The sequence below is a fragment of the Antechinus flavipes genome, chromosome 1, assembly GCF_016432865.1.
Source record: "Antechinus flavipes isolate AdamAnt ecotype Samford, QLD, Australia chromosome 1, AdamAnt_v2, whole genome shotgun sequence".
In the NCBI taxonomy this organism is placed as follows: Eukaryota; Metazoa; Chordata; class Mammalia; order Dasyuromorphia; family Dasyuridae; genus Antechinus; species Antechinus flavipes.
Genome location: NC_067398.1, coordinates 353,281,966 through 353,295,662, shown reverse-complemented (window position 1 = coordinate 353,295,662; position 13,697 = coordinate 353,281,966). Strand labels below are relative to the sequence as shown.

General features: G+C 33.6%; 2 protein-coding genes across 6 annotated transcripts in view; one reads left to right on the top strand and one right to left on the bottom strand.

Moving 5' to 3' along the window:
- STARD6 (StAR related lipid transfer domain containing 6) overlaps window positions 1–1,043 on the bottom strand; it is a 32,967-nt gene extending 31,924 nt beyond the window's left edge. For both annotated transcript variants that reach the window (XM_051969616.1, XM_051969615.1), the window contains exon 1: window positions 673–1,043. The gene's annotated coding sequence lies outside the window, so the exon portion shown is untranslated. The remainder of the gene's footprint in view (window positions 1–672) is intronic.
- An 86-nt stretch (window positions 1,044–1,129) lies between these two features.
- Window positions 1,130–13,697, top strand: part of C1H18orf54 (chromosome 1 C18orf54 homolog) — a 35,341-nt gene continuing 22,773 nt past the window's right edge. Inside the window, exons 1-6 of one of the 4 annotated variants that reach the window (XM_051969613.1) lie at window positions 1,130–1,303; window positions 4,912–5,216; window positions 6,176–6,940; window positions 7,227–7,377; window positions 10,790–10,892; window positions 12,394–12,525. In XM_051969613.1, the coding sequence (XP_051825573.1) occupies window positions 4,916–5,216; window positions 6,176–6,940; window positions 7,227–7,377; window positions 10,790–10,892; window positions 12,394–12,525 (1,452 nt within the window). In that variant the 5' untranslated portion in view covers window positions 1,130–1,303; window positions 4,912–4,915. The other 3 variants (XM_051969610.1, XM_051969614.1, XM_051969611.1) reach the window with 3 other exon arrangements.

Below are 13,697 nucleotides of genomic sequence, written 5' to 3'. Positions count from 1 at the left end.
TGGACTTTAGAGATCTGCCAAATAGAGAATATAGGGAGATATATATGTGTGTGTGTGTGTGTGTGTGTGTGTGTGTGTGTGTGTGTATTATAGGTCAGAGGAAAGGAGGGGTAAAACTAAACTATATTTTACCCAGTGGTCAAATGAGCTGAAATTTATCCATATTTATCAGAAATTAAGAGTAATATTTCTATGTTTAGTTAGTGCAAAAATCTTTAAAAGAGTGGCATTTTTTTAATAATATCAACACCATTTGAAACTAGGCACTTCTCCCACTTTTCCTTTTTACCATGCAAATACTTAAAAAAAAAAAAAAGCAGAGTTTTTGTTTTTGAATCAACATTTGACATAATCCCCCTTCTGAAATGCTTCGACTCCAATCTGAGCTTGGAATACTGTCATCCTTCCCTGGGAGTCAGCTTCTCCAACGCGTTTATGTAAAATTCAGCACCAATCACTCTCCTTCAGTGCTGACTCTACCTTGTCAGGCAAGAAGATTCAGGGAGGAGAGCTTGATGCCCAGGAAAGGGTGGGATGAGAGGGGAGGGGTGTTGGGCATCTCTGGGCATATCCCATAGAAGGGGAGGTCAGTGAGACCAGGGGGTTATCTCCATTCATTGTAGGGTTCCTTTTCCTGGATAGGGATTGGGTAAGGAGAAAACTGAGGCTCACCTGGAGGAACTGGGGCTGCAGGGCTGGGTCTCTCCCGGCAGCAGCAATAGCAGCAGCAGCAGCAGCAGATATAAAGTCCTAGAGTCACTCTCGCTCACTTATTCCTTTCACACAGACTCTGAGATCGGGCAGAAGAAGAAAAGGCCTATCTCCAGCCCGAGCTGAATGAGGAGTCCGGTGATGCAAGAGAGCAGAGGATGAACTGGAGGTGGGGAGGAGGGCAGAGCAGGTTGTAGTGGTCCAGAACCTCCCCTCCTATCACTGCAAGTGGGGGAGGGGAAGGATGGTGGAGATAAAACTACAACTTCCAGAAGGCTCCGCGCCTAACATACCTCCGCTACCCCACATCTCCTCGGTCCAAGCCTCCCACCCTCTTGCCTCAGAAAGAGAACGAATGCCGCGCATGCGTGCAGCCTGAGTTCCAGGTTGGAAATCGGTTTGAAAGAAAGGGCGGGCGACGAGCGGCTCTCCGCTGAGGCCGGGCTGCTAGGGCCGAAGCTAGGGGAGATCGCGGAGGTTATGCGTCGCTCCCGCCCCGGACCCGTGGATGCACCGAGCATCGGGACGGGGTCGTGGAAGTGCGTCCCGTTTTGTGTAGTCTCCTGACTGGGGGCTCGGGAGCGACCCGGAGGTGGGCTGGAGGCGACCGCCGCCTGAGGCCGCAGCGCGCGGGGTTCCTGTGGGCGAGGCTGTTTTCGCACTTCGGGGACCGTGGGGCGAGGGGAGGGGGGAGAGAGACAAGGAAGGGCTACCTTATCTGAGGGAAAGGAGACGGCACCATCTCTGGCTGCTCCACCCGCGGGGCAAGGACGGGTGCTGGAGAGCCAGGGATGAGCACCGGGGAAGGGGCGAGAGATGGCGCACCTGCTAGGAACTTTGCCTCCCGGGACTGGGGCTGGAGCTTGGCGGGGTCAGGGTGAAGAAAACGTGCCCAAGGTCTGGAGGATGAAGACTGAGATGAGAGAGACTCAGGATGTATCACTTCGTCCAAGAGCTATCTATGTCATACAGAAGCTTCTCATTAAGTGGCTTTTAAATGAAAGAAATATTTTAAGTTCTTGGGAGGAGTGCCTGCCAGGAAGAAAGGATAGTTTTCAAAGGCCCTGAAAAAGAGTTGGGATAATAACTCCGAGTTTGGGGGATGACTTGGAGTTAAGGAAGAAACTGGTGGGAAGGACAAATTATTGTTCAAATAGAGTTATGTTTATCCGTGTTTAATTCTTTCCTTGTGTCAGAGTTCATTTAACATTTAAATGAATATTAATGGTTTTAGACTAAAGTAATAGTGAGCATCTTCACATATTTGTACTTTCTGAAAAGAGTAATTATTTTAAGAATTTCTGAAACCAAACTGAAGCAATGCTGAAACCCTGTTTTTAATTTTATTCCTTGGGCTTTTGTTTGGCAGAAGGATGTTTTTTAAAGCACTAAAGTTGAAATATTTTTAGGTAGGTTCTTTGCTGTCTGGTGAGCTTTCTTGTCTAGTTCAGACCCTCCAGAAAACATTTGATGATACTTCTCAATTGCACTCTTGGGATATGGAAGTAGCATTTTGAGAATCAGGTAAATCCAAGCTTATATGTCATCAGTAGGAAAAAGTTCTGGGAATCAAGAGGTCAGACACCTTATTTTTTCTTCTAGCAACTCTGCTTATACCAGAAGGTAGAAAAATTGGAGAAAGAATAGTTTATATACAACTTAAACTTTCCTATGTCCCTGCCACATTAATTGCCAGTCACATCCATATCCTTTGTCTTTAATGCAGCTATAGTTTGCTTTTTCTCATAGTATCCAGTATAGAAACTGAGATGTTTTGAAATAAAAATAGTTATTAATATAGTTTTACATAAAATTAGGTTTAGAAGAAATATTTTAGCTAAGTGATTAAATCAAATTTATTTTAACTTTACAACACTACAAGTAGAAATAAATGTTGTGTTATAAGTAAAATAATTAAGTCCTGAGTTAATTTTTTCTGAGGTATCACAAGCACTTTTAGTATTGTAAGATTGCTAGAGATCTTGAAAAAGAGTCAAATGAGTTTATTTCTAAAATACTTAAACTTCTTTAATGGGAAGTAGGCAACATCAACATTAAGTTAAGCACTGAAAAAAAATTGGAGTGGTTCACATTGATTAAAAGCATATTTATGAAAGATAACGGGAATAAATCTCATTGCTAGTGCCTTCTAAGATTACCTTCCATCCACTCTTTGTATTTTGCATGTGGACAGTTATTTTCATGTTGTCTTCTAATGTAACTTACTTTGAAGGCTGGGACCATCATCCCCAGCAATTAGAACAGTCCCTGGCGCATAATAATAACATGTTTCCTGATTGACAACTAGAAAGAAACAAGATCATTTTTTTTAAAAATAACTTTTCATGTAAAGGGCAACTATTTAATAGTATAGTTTTCCACAAATTCATAGCATATGTTTTATAATTCCTTAAGAAAACTAACTATGTTATATATGCACATTAAAGGATTTTAAAATAATGGCAATTTGTTATCATGGAGAAAACCACTAGCTAGGTGATAATATAACAATACTTTCTCTACCTTCTTAAGTGTAAATGATTGTTTTGAATCTGTTACTCTTTCTTTCCTTCTTAATGACCACTAATAAAACCTAGGGAAATGGAAGCTTTAAACTACTTTTTATAGCTTCCTTCTGTAATATAGGGCTTTTCCGATAGTGAAAGAAGACCTGGGTTTCACAGCTTGCTTGGCCTTTAAAAAATTGTGTGATCTTGGACAAGCTTTTTAGCTTTTTGACCTCAATATCATATTCTACAAAAATAAAAGTAAATATATTTTTTGAAGCCCAGCAATCTGTAAAAATCAAAAGACTTTCAAAATTGGCTTACTTTCATACTATCAATTGAATTTTTTTTCTTGGCAAAACTGATTTCATGCCAGTTTGGAAAACTCTGTTTATCTATGCAGATAGATCAGTAATTGTGACTTCAATTGTTAGAGTTGCCTGAGGGACTAAGGTTAAATGATTTCATAGTCACACAACCAGTATGTTATCCCAGATGATTTGAAATTAGGTTTTTATGATTTATGTGCCAAGTAGGTATTCAGATTATTGTTTCTTCCCCGGCCCTCATTTAAAAGTCTTCCTTTTCTTCTTTTCTCTTTTTCACTTCCCACTTCCATTTGCCCTTCTAGAGAAACATTTAAAGGTTGGAAAATATAGCTAGAAAGCAATTAAGTGTTTCCTATTGTGATGTCACAGAATGTATCACTATGAAAAGTACAACGGTACAACAGAGCATTCATTTGTATTTTATAGGACCTTAAAAAAGTGAGTACTGTCTGGTACTCTCCTTTTATATGCTGAATCAAATTAATGCTGTTTTCCAGCATATATTGATTTTGGATTAAGAGTGGTATTATAACATAAGTATCTAATTCTTGGTCATACTGTATTCAGGCTTAAGTTTTGCCCTATTGACCAAAATACTGGTGCCATAGGATAGATTGGCCAGAAGCATTGGCCCAGTTTTCTTATCTGTTTCTCTCTATACTGGTTATAAAATGCTACTTACTATCATCCATGTACTGTATAAAAAAAGTAGCAGATACCTGGAAAATGTTCTTCATCCTATTTACTACTTCCTATCCAAATTTTACTAGTCTCACCTGCTTTCACTATAATTTTTACTTCCCAGCTGGCCTTTTCTCTATCCTTGCCTGATAATACTGGAACCTACAGGATAATACTGGAGTTTTAATATATGGTATGGACATAACTAAAGATTCAAGTTCTAGTAGCTTAATAAAGTGTATCATAAATATATCAGAATTGTGTTATCATTAAATATTCCTTCTGTTCTTGATTTCCTTTCTAAAATGTTTCTTGTTATCCCTACCAATAAAGTTAACATTTATTAAGTAGCCGCTATATATGGGGTATCCTAAAAGTCTTTTGGGACATTCTATAGAAAGCTTGAGAGAGAATCTTAAGGACTGTTTCATCCTTAAAGACAGGGGTTGTTATTTGGGGGTTCATAAAATTGTCTTATTAATATTTTGATAACTTTCAATAAAGGTTTCCATTGAGAATGGATCCTCTGGTTTCACCAGACTACCAAAGAACGCAAAAAAGATTAAGAATTCCTGCTTTAAAGTAGTGATAACATATTTGCAGTTTATATTAATATAGCTACATATGTTATTTGAACTCAAATCTCATGTACCTTTTTTATGTGTTTACTATTTTTTTTAAAGATGAATGGAAATAGGAGTGGATTTTGAGAAAACAATGGCAAAGACAATTAAAAAATGCAGTGTTTATCCTCCTAAATCTACAGTGTCTTCTCTTCTAGCAAGTTGCAGTTTGAACAACAGTAATTCTTCTAACTCCGGTGGTTCAATAAAGTATAAAGATAAGCTTTACAGCTCTGCTTCTCAGGCATTACAGGCCTACATTGATGATTTTGAGCTAGATTGTATGTCTCATGATATAAATGTTAGAAAATTTGACCTTGATCAGTATTCTAAGTTCTCCAAATTTCTTTCAAAATCCTCAAATGGTATGTTTTCATTATATTTTGCTATGCTTTTTAACTTTGTATAATAATATGATGCATTACACTTATAGAAGATTAGATTTTGTGGGGAGAGGAAGCTAAGATAAGAATTAGTTTATAAAATCTGATCTTACATAAAATCACTGTTATTTGTTTCCCTGATTTTTTTTTTTTTACTTATAGATTCCTTTTGAATTCATTGTACTTTGATTCTAATAACTGAGTTTTGACATTCTCTTCATTGATAGTGGAAAGAGGAAGCTATTAGATAATATGTATTGGATCATTTAAGGAAATAAGTCTTATATTTGATTACCTTCCTGCTGTTGACAATTAAGAATTTTGAACTAGAGGTGGATTTTATTGTTGGCCTGGTAACTAATAATAATCTCTAACAAGTTACTTAATCTACTTTCTTTGATCCTGGTTTCCTCATCTATTAAAAAATTTTGGATTGCATGATTCCATTTCTGCTCATACTAGTTTTGACAAGATAAAAATTAAATGCTTGATTAATGCAGGATAGTGTTTTGCTGTTATTTAAAAATATTGCTCTTCCAAATCCTTGGCCTGATCAATCTGTCTTTTCCGAAAAAATCAAAGTTACTTTTAATTTGGCAGGGATGAGAGACTGGGAGAGACCATTTAAAAGTCGAGAGGCTTTATACTCAGGCTTTGAGATAGAATGAAGGAAAACAGAAAAAACCTGGGGAAAAGAAAAAGAAAATAATTGGAATAAGGAAAAGAGTAAGAAGGAAGTATACTAGGTAAGAGAATAATAGTGACTTATGACCACAAAAACAATGAGATGAAATGTTATTGTGAGCCATAGCAAAGTAAAGTACTTTGGAAGGGGAAAGAGGGAGAAAGAAAAAAAGTAAGGTATTTAAAATCCTAACTGGTTTTGTATTTATATTTATGAATGAAACAAAGGTAAGCAAAATATGTTTTTTCTTTTTTAGGTTTTCAAGACTTTGACTTCAAAAGATCAAAGTCATTGTCTTGTAGAAACCAGATGATTAATGATATAGACTCTATTAGCCTAACAACTGATGATCTAGTACATTTTCCACCAGATGGATCATTGCCTACCGATACTTATATTGGATCACTACATGAAAATAGCAAGCAGAACAGAAAATTTCTTAAAAAGACTTCATCAGAAAATGAAAGGAATACCAGTTTTCTAGATCCTTGCAATTCTGTGGAGAATGAGGACCTATTTACTCCTGTTCTGTTCTCAGATACCAATGAAAAACATTGTGGTGTGATAAAAAAAACTTCAAATAAACATTGCAAATATATTTCTCCTTTATCAGCACATTCTTCAGAAATGCCTTCTCTTACAGAAAAGTCAAAGCACCATACTAGAAAAAATTACCCAAGATGGCTTACTAGTCAGAAGTCTGACCTTAATGTATCAGGGATAACTAGTATTCCTAATTACAATTATCCACTTTGGCTACACGATCAAGATCTGTTACCTGATTCATCCTGTCAAAGTAGTTCTCAGATGCAAAGAAAAGAACAGCACATTTATATGGAGAAAAAGAAAACTCAGTTTGCTCACAAATTGGATTGTTATGAACATTCACTTAAACACTGCAGCAGCATTTCAGACTCCACCAGTGACAAAGTATTAGTTAATTGTAAACAGAGTTGTGAACTTGGTCGATTTCAGGATGAGAATATACCTTTCTCAGGGCAATCAAAAAAGCCATTCAGTGGTAACTCTTCTTTTCTATTTACAATTTTGCTGAAACTGAGAAAAAAATCTGATAACATTTTAATATTTAACCCTTTATGAAATATAGTTTATATATTCTTTTAAATTCATTTTTCCTTGTTTCTCTAAAATGTCATTTTAGCATTACTTGTTTTATACAAATTCTTGCTACTACACATAATTCAAATTGTGTAACTTTGTGATCTGAGTAGTATTTTTTTACAGTAACAATATTGCATTTTACTTTACTTAAATGTCTAAATTTATTTTTCAAAAAAAAAAAATAGATGACAAAATTGAATTGCTTATCCTGAAGGCCAAGAGAACTCTAGACCATTCTCCTGAAGGATTATCAAGTACTATGAAAAATGATGTCAATCCCTGCTCACTAGATAAACTAGAAACAGAAAGATCATGGGACAATATTCCAGTTACTTTGTGAGTAAGCAATGATGAGTATTCAATGTGTTATTGGGATGAGAAAAATTAGAAATTAACCCACCAGTCTTTATTATGTATCTACTGTGTGCCAAGCACTGGGAAATAATTAAATACAAATAAGTTTGAGAGGGAGGGCACTAACAATTCAAGGAATCAGTAAAGCTTTTATCCAGAAAATAGGGCCTAAATTCTATTTTAAAGGAAATGATGGACTCTGTGAGGTGTGGGGTATGGTACTTCAGTGCAAACGCATGAAGACTGAGAGATGGAGTAAAGTGTGTGCTGTTATGTTGAACCAGAGAAAAGTTTACTTTGTCAGGATTGTGGAGAGGATATAGGATTGGGAAAATATGATGGAGCAAGAAGGTGAAGAGCTTTAAGAACTAAAGAAGAATTTTATCATAGTAGCAATAAGAAGCTACTGGAATGATTAAAGAAATGATGTGGTCAGATTTGAATTTAAGGTAGTTTGCCTTGGGAGTAGTATTTTAGAAAAAAGGACTTTATGCAGAATGACCCAGAAATCTTCTTACTAAGATGTTTAGGACATCCTATATATGAACACAAAGTTGTAAATCTTTAGCCTTAAGTCTTGCATATCTTAAATTGTGATTCTTATTTGCACAAGTTGATGTAATGTCTTACAACTCCATACAATATATAATTTCCATTTCCCCCCCTCTTGATTCTAGAAGGTACCAAAATAAGCCCATTCTTTCTTATTTTTATAAGAGTATTCAAAGAATTTGTTTTATAGGTGCCTTAATGTAACATTTCATGTATTATCAGAAATATGAAGATATTGTAATGGGAATAAAGAATAATAGGATTTGTTAATAACTGTTAATTTCTCTTTGTAAAGACCAAACTTGATGACCTCAGTTAAAGGAACTTTTAAGTGGAAAAACAATCATAAATGCTTAAAAAAAAAAAAAAAAAGCCCTTTTAGTTCTGATCTGTGATTCTAATACTTCTTTCTTTACTTCCTTTGTTGTGTACTTGAAACTTATATTGTATAATTCTATTATATATTCTATTGTTTATGAGGTATAATAATAAGGAAGAAATCATTGTTAAGTTGCTAGGAAATGATATATATGCATTTGCCTTTCCCATATAGGCTACTGGGAATAGAAATGAAAATCATAGAACCTAGCACAGATCTAGTTACCTAGTATTCCCTCAATGATTATAGATTGGAAATCCTAATGCTTGTATTGCATAAGATGATAAAGTGCTCAATTGTGAAAAATATGACATAGAAAATCAGAAATTAGTATTTGCATATATTAGATACTATCTTCACAAATTATATTCATAGAATTGTGGTTCTCATTGCACAGAAGAAGAAACTAATACCTAGATTGGATAATTTAATGGCTTATTTGAGATCCCTAGATTATTTAGTGCTTGACAAACAAATACACGGGTCTGCTGACTCCTACTTAGTTTTCAATTCTTTATCTTCTTGATATAGAACATATTTTTAACCTATTTTATGTCATGGACCTTGGTATCAGTCTGATAACGCATCTAGACTACTTCTTAGGATGATTTTTAATTATATAAAATAAAATTCTTGGGATTGCAAAGGTAAGCATTTATGTTTTATGAACTGTGATAGTAATCATGGGAGATGTAAATTTGTTGCCATCAAGGAATTTACAATTTAGAGAGAAAAGTTGCACATAAAAAGTAAATAAGTGATATGGCTAATAAATGATATGAGAATGGAGAGAAAAGAGATTATTATTAATTGGGATTAGAGGAAAGCTTTATGAAGGTGAGATTTGAATTTAGCCTGAAATGGTAGAATAGGAAGGAGGTAAGTATTCTGGAAAGTGAAAATTGTATAAGTATAGTATAGTATTGGAGGGAAAGAGTTGAAGAACTGTTTCTAGGGAGAGATATGAAATAGAAAGTACATCAATCATTCTGGCTGTAAATTTATGACCTAGTATAGTTCTAAGCATTTAGTAGTTACTAAATACTCATTTGATTTTCAAAATAAAGGCTAAAGAAGTATGGAATGATTGTCTTGAAAACAGGCTATGGGGGGATAATTAGTAATTGAAATATGTGAAAGCAGGAGGTTTATTCATCTTTTGAAGTCCCTATTGGCTTTGGAATTTTATGAAAAGGACGGCTTTCATTTAGAACAGAAATTAGTCTGGGATTGTCAGGTACCCTTAAGACAATATTTTGGAAACTAACCTGTTGGAGTATAGGATGTGAATACAGTTTGGGGGCTGATATGGAAGGAGGTCTGTTTGGGGCATTAACATCTAAAGTTAAACTACATTGTTGATCAGTAAAAATATTGAATTACCAGATTTTAGATATTTGTTATCAGAGATTCATATAGATTCTAGGTGCTCTTTAGAATTTTACTTAAATTCTTTTGTGTTTCTTCTCCCATTTTTGTTTACATGAATAATATGACACTAAAGTGGTAAATTTGTTTTTATAGTAACATGGAAATCATAGGATTATAGATTTAGAATTTAGACGAGACCTTAAATGCAACTGAGTTTAACTCTCATTTTAAATATGTGGAAACTGAGGAATGTAGAGGTTAAGCCAAAATCTCAACTTTAGTTTCCTCCAATATAAAATGGGGATAATAATAGCATCTATTTCCCAGAATTCTTGTAAGGATCAAATGAGAATCTTAAGTTGTATGTATATATACAATTATATAATCATTATATAATTATATATTACATGTTTTATATCTCTATTTATATATAGAGAGATATATAAATGTTATTATTATTATTATTGACTTGCCCAGGGTCATGTAGCTTGTAAATTGTTCAGATCTTCTAGAATCCAAGTTTAGTAGCCTATCTACCATACCAAGCTTTCATAAATTTTCATAAATCAATATATTGGTTTATACCTTGAAAATTTGAAAACTATAAGTTTTTTTAAAATTATATGAAAGACCATCACCTTCCTTTTCCTTGTGATTTTCTATCCCCATTCCACATTCACTGAGTTTTTTAATATATCTTCAATAACATATGTACTCATTAATTCAGAATGCCCTCTTTTGGATTTTTTTGATAGGTGAACAGAGATTTTAAGATTACTTTTGCTTAAAGCAGCTCCATCTTCATATTACATGCTTATTGTGCAAACTTGATTTCTGAAGTACTGTTTAAAAGATCATTAGATATAGCCATTTGAATCAGTTAAACTTCCACAAAAATTTGTCAACTTAGTTTAACCTATCATTTATCTTTAGAAATAATAAAACTGTGTTTCTTCTTTAAATGGACTCTTTGCATTTTTCAATTTATATTGCTTCCAGTTTGAAATTAATGGGGCTTTACTATAATTTGTAGCTAATAAAATTATACTCCTAGATGCCAGTATTATTCGTTTACCCTGTATTTCTGCTTAGCAAATCTCCTGTGCCTGTGGATTGTGATGAAAGACCTCAACAAATTGTAAAAGTGAAACGTGTTCATGAGTTCCTTGAGGATTGTTTAAATGCAGAAAATCCGGTAAGTAAAGTTGAATTTTTGTTCACTTGAAAAGGTTTTGTGACAAATATTAGTTTCTCATTTGGGATGAGTTTCTCTTGAATCATGAATTAAGTTATTTTAATAGGGAGCAAAACTTATCCCAACTTAACTAAAATTGATACTATGCCATGTGTAAGAACTGTGACTATAACACTACTAAGAAATTTTGTTTTTGCTGAATTCCTGAAAACAGTATTAGAAAGTGAATCTTATTTTCCTATTGTCATAGTATTATTTTGGGGGGATTTTATTTCTAAGACCAAGGACTTGCCATCATATAAATCATAGATGTTACTGACATATTACTTTTACGTTTTTGTAATAATTTCAAATCATAAATTGTGCTCCAGTCCTTTGAAGTTGTTATCAATATCCTGTACACAGCTACTTTATGAGAAACCAAGTATACAACAAAAATTAGAAATAGAACATGCAAATACAGCTTCGATAAACTTGACAATGAAACTACTATGCTAGCCATTGCAGTTATACATTGAAGTCACATTTCTTGACACATTATAATTAATATCAAGTTAAAAATAACTTTGGAGATTTGAATCTCAAAACTCCTTAATGAGATTTATATTAATAACCTTCCTCGTGATAAGTTTCCATAGAATCATTCAGAATCTTTCCATTAACCCTAGTAAAACTATGCTTAAAGTGCTATATATTAGGTGCACAATAAATGTTTGTTGATGATGTTTTTCGCACCCCAAAACATTTTTGTAAAGGTGAGGGATGGCTCGGTATTTTTTTTTCCCTTACTTTGTTTACATTCTCAGTTTATTAAAAGCTAAAAGGGCAGTTATTCAGTATCTACCTAAATTCTGACTATGAAAGAAAAAGAGCTGTTCAGGCTTCTTGCTTTCATTTATACTGGCTCTATTTGATACTTTTTTGACAAAAGAAACTATTTAGAACACTTAACACTTCTACTAGAGCTTAGATAATAATGACTTAGTCATTATCAAAAACTTTTTAAAAGATTTTATGAAATATTCCAGGATCATAGAAGCAATCTTGTTTTCTGGCTGTCTTGTTTTTATATTAGTGAAGACAACAAGAATTAAGGCATGAATATTATTAGGCAATATTGAAAGGATAAATTTTAAAACATTATTAAAATAACACATGTAGGCATATTAATAAAATATACCACTTGAAAGTCAGAAAATCCATGTTCTAGTCTGAACTGCCATGAATAAGTTTTTGAACTTCAATTTTCTCATTTCTTAGAGAGGAATAATAATATTTTGCCTATCTTACAGGATGGTTTTTATAGAATAGGCAATAAGCACTTTTTTGACTGTAAAGCATTATTTAAGTACATGCTGTTATTGTTAATGATAATAAATAATGGTAAAATAAGGGAGTTCTGCTCCAGCTCTAAAATCTGTAATTCTAAAAATAGTAGGTGAATTTTTTTTCTATTAATGCTATATGACTTTGGAAGGTCAAGTATATGTTTTGGTTTTAGAGAAGTACGCTGTCTGGAGGTAAACATCATGGTCCTGTTGAAGCTCTGAAACAAATGTTGTTTAACCTTCAAGCAGTGCAAGAAAGTTTTAATCGGCATAAATATGCTGAGCAAGATGAAGAGACTAAACAAGTAAGCAAATATTTGACTTATTTTTTAAGATCTGTGAACTTGTTTAAAAAAAATCTTCCTATTTTTAACTTCCAGTTTATTTTTTTTATTATATTTTAGGCCAGTAAATTGAACTTAACAAACCTTTATTAAGCATCTACTCTGTTTGGAGTAATATGTCAGTTAAAAAAAATTGAAAAGGCATGTTCTTAACTTCATCAACTTATATTTTTATTAGGGAGATATTACACATAAGAAACAAATGTAATGAAATAATATGAGAAGTCCAAAATTGAAGTTTATTTTATTATTCCTGATTTTTTAATTTAAATATATAACAAAATATATATACATATTTGCTTTAGATATTAGCTTGTTGATATTTAAAACAATATTTATACTAATATAAGGTGCTCCATAAAATAGACTACAACTATTCAGTCTCTATTACCTGATCAGAGAGAAAATATTAACAGAGCCACAGATGGTATCGACATAAAAATTAGCCTGTAATCTATATCTTGAAAGAGCTGAACATCTGGAAGGGTGGGTGGAATTTCTGTGACTGTCATTATGATCATGTGAGGAATTGTGGTTGATTCTATCCATTTACATAGAATTTTTGATAATTTGGGGCATGGTCAAATTTATGATATTAATTCTGATCACCCATAGATGGTAAAACCAAGGACTGTATTAGAAAGTTTGAGAGATTGCTACAGCCCTTTCCTATTAGCCTGACATCTTTTCCTTTTCATAGAATTTCAGAATCCAAAGGAACCTAAAAAGTCATCTCTCTCAACCTATATTAAAACAGGAATGCTCATTGCATCATCCTCGATTAAATAGTTAGCCTCTATTTAAGAGATTTTCTTTGGCAGCCTGCCCTAATTTTGGATGTTTGTAATTGTTAGAAAATTTTTTTCTTATATTGATTTTAAATCTACCTCACTTTCCATTCATGGGGCAGCTAGATGACCCAGTGGATAGAGCACTGGCCCTGAAGTCAAGAGGAGCTGAGTTCAAATGCAACCTTAGAGACCTTACATTCTGGGCAAGTGATTTAATTCCAATTGCTTCTCTCTTTACCCTTCACAAAACCAAAACAAAACAATTTCCATTCATTACCCCTCCTACCTATTTTTGAGGGTAATTTTTTTGTCGTTTTGGTATTTGAAAATTATTCTATGGTG